The 8,910-nt window shown below is 54.6% G+C and overlaps 1 protein-coding gene and 1 long non-coding RNA gene across 3 annotated transcripts in view; one reads left to right on the plus strand and one right to left on the minus strand.

Annotated features, from left to right (window-relative positions):
- Window positions 1–1,376: 1,376 nt before the first annotated feature.
- On the minus strand, window positions 1,377–5,638 carry Ptms (parathymosin). Its single transcript, XM_031383386.1, has 5 exons — window positions 5,250–5,638; window positions 2,618–2,689; window positions 2,338–2,416; window positions 2,116–2,177; window positions 1,377–1,956 (listed from the first exon to the last, which is right to left on the minus strand). The coding sequence occupies exons 1-5, from the start codon at window positions 5,292–5,294 to the stop codon at window positions 1,906–1,908; spliced, it is 309 nt and encodes a 102-aa protein (XP_031239246.1). The 5' UTR covers window positions 5,295–5,638; the 3' UTR covers window positions 1,377–1,905.
- The window catches only part of LOC116099588, a 13,504-nt gene continuing 7,101 nt past the window's right edge, over window positions 2,508–8,910 (plus strand). The window contains exons 1-2 of one of the 2 annotated variants that reach the window (XR_004122309.1): window positions 2,508–2,562; window positions 4,648–4,873. This is a non-coding gene — a long non-coding RNA (uncharacterized LOC116099588). Of the gene's footprint in view, window positions 2,563–4,048; window positions 4,874–8,910 lie in introns of those variants that run through there. The other variant, XR_004122308.1, reaches the window with a different exon arrangement.

Here is an 8,910-nt window from a genome sequence, read left to right on the forward strand (position 1 = left end):
GAACTCACTCTGTAGACCAGACTGGCCTCGAACTCAGAAATCCACCTGCCTCTGCCTTCCAAGTGCTGAGATTAAAGGTGTGTGCCACCACCATCCGGCTGCTTTTGTTTTTTGTTTTTTTTTTAAAGTTTTATCATTATCATTATTATTATTTTGTTTTTTTTGAGATAGGGTTTCTCTGTGTAGCCCTGACTGTCCTGGAACTCACTCTGTAGACCAGGCAGGCTGGCCTCAAACTCAGAAATCCGCCTGCCTCTGCCTCCCAAGTGCTGGGATTTAAGGCGTGTGCCACCACCGCCTGGCTAAAATGTCTATTTTTATTTGTTTCTGTACACATAAATTCACCACCACGTGTGAATGCTCAGAAGCCTGAAGAGGGTGTCAAATTCCTTTGAGCTGGACTTACTATGGATGCTCACTCGAAACCCAGGTCTTCTTGAAGAGCAACAAACACTTGTAACTGACAAATGGTCTTTCCAGCCCTGACAACTGGATGCTTTTCCATCTTCAAAGCCTCCCTCCTCCCCAAGATTCTATACTTAAAAAAAATAAATAAATAAAGGCAAGGGTCTATGGAGATGGAATAATGCAGGAATCTTGTAGCAAGGAAAACTCAAAGTGTCAGCAACAGTGGGATGTGTCTGTAAGGCGAGATTCTGGAAGGTGGGGTGAACTGAAGCTTGCTTGCCTGGGCCAGTGAGTTCAGGGCCATCATTGGCTACAAGGTAGACCCTATGCCAACAAAACGAAACGTTAAAGAAAAAAAAGAAAAAGAAAAAAGACCTTTAATTCCAGTATTTAGTATGCAGAGGCGGTTAGCTTTATGTAAATTCCAGACCAGCCAGGGTTGCATAGTAAGACTGTTATAAAACAAGAGAAACTGAGGCAGAAGGCTGGAGGAATCCAACAACCCTTGTTCCCCACTCAGCTCGCTGAGAAAATGAAGATAGATGACAAGGAGACAGGCCTGATAACTAAATCTGGAATCTGCTGCTTCCCATGAGTCAAAGCGTGTCCGTGTCTGGGAGTTCTCTTTCCAAACTCTAGGTCGAGACCTAGGTCTACCAGCCTCTTCCACCTTGGGGGCAGGACTTCCTGTTTCTAGAGCTGTTTCTATCTGCCTGGTTCAACACAATGGAGCTGGTAGCTTTCCACTGGGCTCAGCAATGTCTAGATCTTACGTGAGTTAACATGATAGTGTACACTGCTGAGGAGAAACACCCCCAGGAACCCAAAAACAGGACGGATGTCAGCCCTCAGAGGAAGACCTTGAGCTCCCCCACTGAGGACTGGCCAGCCTTCTGTAATCTGGGTATGAGGTCAGCCACACCCTCTACACCCTTTCATGCACTGATTGGACTGTGGGAAAGCAGGAGACAGGTTAAAAACAGAAGCGCGACCGTTTCTTTATTAAATTATACAAAAAGAGGAGGGGGCAGCTTCGGGGCGTGGCCCCAACCCCAGCCCCACCCCGGCCTGGCGCTGTCTGAGAGGAGGGAATCTGAGGGAGACCCAGGGGTCAGGCAGGAGAGAGAAGGGCAGGCTGAGAGAGGCTCAGGTGCAGAGGGGTAGGAGAGGCTTCGCAAGGACTGGAACAGATGGGATGGTGAGGGAACGCAGGAAAGAACAAGGAATGCTAGGGAGAGTGAGGGCCGGCTGGGAGCTCAGATGAGGCGGGTTGGGAGCTGGACCTCAGATGAGGCGGGTTGGGAGCTGGACCGGTGGCAGTGAGGGTGAAGGAGCAGTGTCTGGAGAGATAGACATGAGAGGCTGGGTCAAAGGACAAGGGTCACAGCTCTGGGGCAGGGCCAGAGCAGGGAGCCAGAAGGGGGGCTGGATCTGTGTGTTCCTGCCCCACCTCCAGGACCTGAGGGGCCTCCCATCCCCAAGCCCACAGGCAGGGGTTCATGCCGACGCCCCGTTTTCTGTCTTCTGCCTCTTGGGATCTGCTTCATCCTGTGAAGAGGATAAGAGTTGAAGAAGCCATGCAAAGGAGACCGCCCCGTTCCTGACGGCCTACTCCAGCCCCTGCCTACCTACGGGGTCCACAAGGACCTAGGTCCAAATCCAAAGACCACCCAGCCCCTGCTCTATAGAGCCCAACCCAGCTCCAACCTCCTCTTCAGCAGTTCTCTTCCGCACGGGGCCTTCATCCTCCTCCTCTTCTTCTTCCTCATCTGAGGAACCAGAAACAAGTCACTGGGGAAGGCTGGGAGGCTCTGGGCACAGACAATACCCCTTCCCCCAACTTCCACCCGAGTTTCCACTCTTCAACTGCTCTCTGACCCTGCTCTTGAGTCTCAGCTTTGCAGCCCAGCCTTCCCTGCCCATCCCCACCTTCTTCATCCCCTTCGTCATCATCCTCTCCATCCTCAGCAGTTTCTTCTTCCTCTTCCTCAGCTCCATTCTCCTCCTCCTGTGGGGACCAAGACAAGGAGTGATGGTTGTCAAGTTGGCTGTGCTGCTGCCACTCACTGGATGGTAAAGGGGCTTAGGAGCCTCAGGGTAGGGAAGGCCTGAGAAGAGGTCAAGAGCATGGCAGGACCCCAGCACCCCCAGAAGGTAAGAGGGGAGGAAGGATGTTTGGGCAAAGTGCAGTCATCTCCCGCCTGCACACCTCCACTACTTCTTTCTTCCGTTCTTTCCGGCCGGCCTTCTCCTCCACCTTGTCCTTCTTCTCCTTCAGGTCCTGCAAGACAGAAAGTCACCTTTCTCTTAGCAGGGATGTTAGATGGCCCTGAGTGCCTCCAACTCCGCAGCTAGGTCAAAGGTAGTAAGTGAAGGTGGCTATAGATTGAGACACAAGAGGAGTCCTCGGGTCCTTAGATTTGGGCCATAATTGGCTGATGCCAGCCAGAGACTTTTGTCCCCAGGACCCTAGGAGAGTGGGCAAGTGGTAAGTGGCCAGAGTTGCTGGGGCTCCCACCCCATCAAGTTCTTCCAAACCTCCCCTGGCTTAAAAGTTCAGCTCCACAAAGCAAATCCCCCATCTGCTGGCAGCCTGGATGCCCCACCCCCTCACCCTCTCTGCTTGCCCCTGCTCTGCCTTTTGTCTACCTCAGGGGCCTTTGCCTAAGTACTCTCTCTCTCCTGGGCATCCCTCCCAGTTTCCCCTTCAGCCTCTAAGGTCTTTGTTTTCCGTTGTGTCTCCCTAATCCTCCTGTTCCTACTTGGACTAACAGCACAGGGATATGGAGATTACCCTAACAGTGTTCCCACATGTTTCTATCCCCAGTCTAGCCTCAGCTTCCCTGCGCTCTCCACCTTCATGCCTAGGAAGGAGCACAAACAAGTGTGCCCAGGCGGGAAGGTGGGAGTTACCTGTCCAGAGCCCCTCCCACCAGGCTGTCTGCTTTAGCTCCAAAAGCCCAGCAGGTGCTTCCAGTCCTATTCTATTCTGACAGCGGGTGAGCCTCTGGGGCACCAGCCTTTCCTACCCCGTGCAGATTCTACTTCTCCTTGCCAGGGGCCACCTTCTCCTACGATCTTATTTAATGTTAGTATGCAACTCTTATGTTCATGATCCCAAGTGGGTCGGAGTTTTCATAAGTAGATCACGCCAGAAGGATGTGTCCTTTCTAGAACAAGACTGAGGTAGAAGAGAGACTCGGTGCCAAATGACTGGCCTGGGGACACTCCACTCCCTTCTCCCTTCAGGAAGAGCACACAAAAAACACTTGACCCTCTCACACCAGGCAGGTTTCCTCATTCTGATTTGTCGTCACTTCTCTGTCAAATGGTGGGCCTGGCATTAGTACTGCCCGGTGGGTTTTCTCTTACAACCCGGGCCAGGCAGGGACTAAGTCAGCTTAGGCTGAGCCGGGCCCTGGCCTAAGTTTTCTATTGGGGTTGACGGAGGGGTGAGGGGAAGGGAGAGAGAATACCAGAGACCAAAGTCCACAGGGTTGGCCCCTCTCCTCCTGGGTCCTGTCCTGGTCACTGTCCTTTCATGATCCCTTTTCCAGGAGGGTATGTGACCTGCCCCCAGCTGCTAAGCAGCTAGCTCTCTGGCTTCTACAGGGGCACGAAAGCTTACCCAGGTTAACACCAACTCACACATCTGCAGGGGAGCGCCCACACGCTCTGGAGACACATGGCCCAATGTTTGGGCATTCTGGCACACTCTCACAAGAGCACAGTGTAGCCACTCGGCACTCACAAAGCAGCAACATGCCTCCAGGACATCTCCGTCAGTCTCCACACGCACACATGTAACTGACACGGGCAGTCCCACACACTCGCTGGATCTCAGACATACAAAGACGCCTACTCAGTGAAGTCACATGCCACCGCACAACCCACCCGAGGGCCACACAGGCACACCTTATCAGATTTCACATGTCCCCTCTTCCCACTGCCTTTCTTTCTTTTAGCTCCCCCCTTCTATTTGGACCTTGAAAACTATACTGCCCCCCCCCCCCAAAAACAGACTGAACTCCCAGCCCCCAAGCCTGGCCGCATTAATTTCCCTAAGCGACACTCCGCAGTTTCCCTGGGGAAATTAGAGGAAGGCTGAAAGAGAGACAAGGGCAAAGGGATGGGGCTGGGAAAGGCAGATGCTGAGAGCAAAGACAGCTTGACGTATGGTCAGGCGATGCTTAGCTTTGGCTTTTCGAAGGCTAGCCTCTCCACCTTTCTGATTTTTAGAAATTCGACACGGGAGGCAATAATGGAAAAATTGGAAGTCTGTAGCAGAGGAAGAACAAACGAGGATGGGCAAAAAAAAAAAAAAAAAATTTGGGGGGTGCAAGAGAGGCTCAGCCCTCCGGGGACGAAGACAGACGGTCGGGCGGCGAGGGGAGGAGCCGAGTAGCAGCCTCCCGGGAGAGTCCTGTTTACACTTGAGGATCCCAAACCGCTTAGCAGAGGAAAGGTGAGGTCACGGTGGAAAGAGACCAGGAGCCCTCGGCTCGGACCTGGGGCCCGGGAAGCGAGCGGCGCCGCTCTCCGACGGGAGGGCAGACCGGGCCGAGGCGGGCGCGGCGGGGCACGAGAGGGGTGGGGATGGCGGGGCCGGGCGCAGGCCGGGCGGCGAGGCCCGAGCCACGGCGCGCCGGGTCGCTAGAGGGCGCCGGCGGCGCCGAGCGGGGTAGGCAGCGCCGGGCTCCGAGCGGGGGGGGAGGGCGCAGCGGGGTCCGCGGGGACCGGGCGCCAGGGCCGCTCGGGGCCGTCGGGGGCGACCAGGCGCGAAGGAGCGCGCCGATCCCGGGGCCGGCCGGATGCCGGGCCGCCGCCGCCCCTGCCCGTACCTTGGCGCTCAGCTCGGCCGCTGCCTCCACGCTCTTCTCCGACATGGTGCCGGGGCCGGGGCTGGCGGGGAGCCGGGGTCCCGGGGCCGAGGCGGAGGAGCCCTGGACGGCGGAAAGGTGGCCGCGGCCGGAACTTGGCGCGGTGGCGGCAGCAGCAGCGACGGCCGCGCGGCTCGCTGGCTCGCTGCAAGAGGCGGCAGAGGCGCGCGGGGTGGGGCGGGGGTGGGTCCCGAGCGGAGACCCGCAGGGCTGCGGCCGTCCGGAGGGCGGGCGGGAGGAGGATGCGGGCGGTGGCCGGCGCGCTCCGGTCGCGGTCGCTCGGTCTTGCTCGCCGCCCCCGCACCAGCAGAGCTGCCGCCGACCAGCCGCTGCCGCCCCCGGGAAGGGAACCCGCTTTTAAGGCGGCGCTGCCCGACGGGAGGGGCTTCCCAGGGGTGGGGCAGGCGGGAGCGGGGAGGAGAGGAGAGGGGAGGGGGATGAGAGAGGAGGTTGGAGAGGTGGGGATAGGAGGATGAAAGCGAAGGGCGGGAGAGCGAGCGGGACGGGAGGAAGGACGAGACTGGGAGGGGGAATGGAGAGACTGACGGCTCGGGAGAGAGCGGAGTGGGGCGAGGAGGTGGGAAGGGGTGGGGTTCCTGCGGGGAGACACCGCTCCAAATGCCAGCCTACTGCCTGCAAGCTGGAGTCTGGCTCCCGGGGGCGGACTGGAGAGGTGGCCAGACTCCTGCTGACCTCAAAGCCCTGAGATTTTGCTAAAGGACGGGGAGGGGTTGGGGGGGAGTAGAGGTAGAGGCTGGGCAGGTATCCGAGAAACCAAAAGCTGAAAGAAGAGGAAGAAGGCTGCGGAGCCACTTCCATTTCTCGCTCTTGCTCTTGTCCGCCTTCTCTAGGTGGCCTTGAGTGAGAGTACAAAGGACAGCCTGGGCCTCTCGGCTGGTCTTGACATTTGTGGTCCCTGGCGGATTCCTTCCCGTCTGTTTCCGGGGATGTGAGGGGCCCTCTGATGCTCTCTTCTGTCTCTTTATTCTTTTCTCTTCTTACCTGTCTCACCTCACTTAATTGCCTGGTCCTTCAGTTTATCTTCACCTGTCTTCATTCAAACAGACCGAGACCCCTCCCTTACAACCATCCTACATCTCGTATGTCTCAATTTACTTTTCTCCAGACAACACTGTCTTCTTACCTGACTCTGTCACCTGGCCCTCTAAACTTAGCTAATTTTCAACTCTCTTTCAGATTGTCCCTTTACATTTTTCCTCTCGTTCCTCTTCTCTGTCTTTCCCTCAGTCTGTCTGAATTCAGTTGGCCTTCTTTGCACACACGAGTCCAGATACGGGGTTCCAGCCACACCCTATTGCACTTACCCTCAGCGCCTCACCCCTAGGGCAGCATCTTTAGATCATGTTTGAGAACCCTGGGATTCAGAAAGAGACTGGCTGGCCTGTGAGTCTGAGGTCCGAAAGGTGGATGACAAAGAAGGTTGGGTTTTGGGAAAAGATTGTCTTTGGTGTGTGTGTGTGTGTGTGTGTGTGTGTGTTATGTATCATCATTACCCCTCACCTTTTCCAAATCATTTTTATTTCTCTAATAAACAATATCCCCTTTAGCCAGATGACCTATTCAGCACTTGGGGAGCCGAGGCAGGAAGATTGCCATTAGTGTGAGAGCATCCTGGGCAACACAGTGAGGCATCTCTTCCCCCAAGCCCCTCCCCCCCAAAAAAATAGAAAAAAAGAGAAGCCATTGTTGCTCTTCCATCATCATTTGGCATGTGAGCGTGTCAACACACCATCGCTTGGTCCCTTATACACATTTCCTGGTTTCTCTGACTCTTAATTCGGTTTCTTGGTCTCATAAATCTTGGCGCCCCACCCTGGTCTTTCCTGGCAGGATTCGGTCCACCTTTTCTCTGAGATCTTTCCATTTCCCCTTTTCAATGCGCTTCTCAGACTTCAGTGACTGATGTCCTTAGCAATCTCTCACCATATCCCATCTCTGTACCCTTTCTTGCTTCATTTATCTCCCTTTCCCCCCCACCCATTACACCCTCCCCCCCACCCCCAAACCTTGCTCCCTCTGGGTTGATCTCTTTCCTCTCCCTCCCGCCTTCTTTTTTCTTTGCCTTCTCTACTCCACCTCCCAGCCCCGCCTGCTGTCTCGGACACCCTGCTGGGCTCTTACCCTGTTGCCCTGGTAACCGCCCTCAACTCCGGTCACCTCCACTCCCCTCCCCCCTCCAATCACCGCCACCAACAACCTCCATCCACCTTCCTCCTGTTTTTCCTGAGAGCCAATAGGAACCCTGTTGCCAGGTGGAATGCTCATTTGAATCAGCCAATCCAAGATCCTAACTGCTTGCCCTGCCTTATAAGGGGATGTGAAGAGGGCCACTCCCCCCACTCCCGCCCCACAGGGACGAGCCCCACCATGTCTTTTCACTCTGGCCTAGGCAGGAGCTTGGGACCCTCTAGCTTACCCTCTCATAAAGGGCCTAGCTTCCCATTTCTTTAGATGGGACCACCAGGGTTGCAGTGAGGTGTGGGACGGCCCGTGGGGAGTGGGTTGGACTGTGGGCTGGGCCTCAAGGCTGGGGGTGGGAATGAGGTGTGATTAGGGAAGGGGAGGCGGAGGGAGCCGGGAATTTTGCCCAGGGAGGGGTGTCTGGGAGCTGAGGCAGCTGCAGTGGAAAATTCCAGGGAGATGGCGAGGCAGAGAATGGGAATCCTGCCCCAAGGCCCAAGGGAGTGCGTAGAAATCTAAGAATTTGGACCTTAGGGTCTTCAGGGACTGCAAGGGTGCATTCTACAGGGCTGGACGAGCGCTTCTAAAGCCCCTCCTATGGATAATGGAGGAAGCACCCATTATCTTTTTCTATCTGGTTAGAGCACAGACCAGTCTCCTAAAGTTCTGCTTTGTGAGAAAGCAGCTGGGAGACTTGAGGTGAATTTGGAGGAAATGGGATGTTGAAAAGAGAACCCACCAGAGTGGCCCTTTAAGGTCTGTCTCTGTGCCCCGGGTCAGTGGTGTCAAATGCCAATGTTTGCTCCCTTCCATAGAAGTACTCGTGAGGTTTTGTGGAGGCCTGCCCTATTCCTAGAATTCTGCCACTCTACCATGCAATTGAGACATTTCCCACGAGTTGAGTGGGGAAAAAAAAAAAAAACAGTTTACACATTTCCTGAAAGTGGGAAACAGGAGGGACCAAGGTGAGAACAAGAAAGGCCTGAGCCCCCTCCCTGGAAGCTACAGCATTTTCCTAGAAGTTGCCCTGAAGTGTGGAAGGTGTTCCCATCTAATTGCTTCAGACTCTTTAGTGAGGTCTCCAGCTCTGTTGTTATTATGTTTGTGCACCTCCTCAGAGGAGAGCCTATGTCACTCGAGGCAGTGGGACACACAAGTCCTGAGAGTTGGACTTAACCTTTATTAAAACACTCCCAGTTACCACGTTTTTTTTTTCTTTCCTAAGTTTTCCTTCATCTTAGGAAAAAAAACAAACAAAAACCTCAAAGTCAAGAGAGAAGAGAGGAGATGAATCTTAGAAATTAGCCAAGGCTTAATACTATAAACATATAGTATTATATATACATATGTATATATATATTTTTTTTTTTTTTAATTTATTTGTGTGTTGGTGTGCTCCAGCAGAAGTCAGACAAGTGTG

Source organism: Mastomys coucha, unplaced genomic scaffold (assembly GCF_008632895.1).
Source record: "Mastomys coucha isolate ucsf_1 unplaced genomic scaffold, UCSF_Mcou_1 pScaffold20, whole genome shotgun sequence".
NCBI classification, from domain to species: domain Eukaryota; kingdom Metazoa; phylum Chordata; class Mammalia; order Rodentia; family Muridae; genus Mastomys; species Mastomys coucha.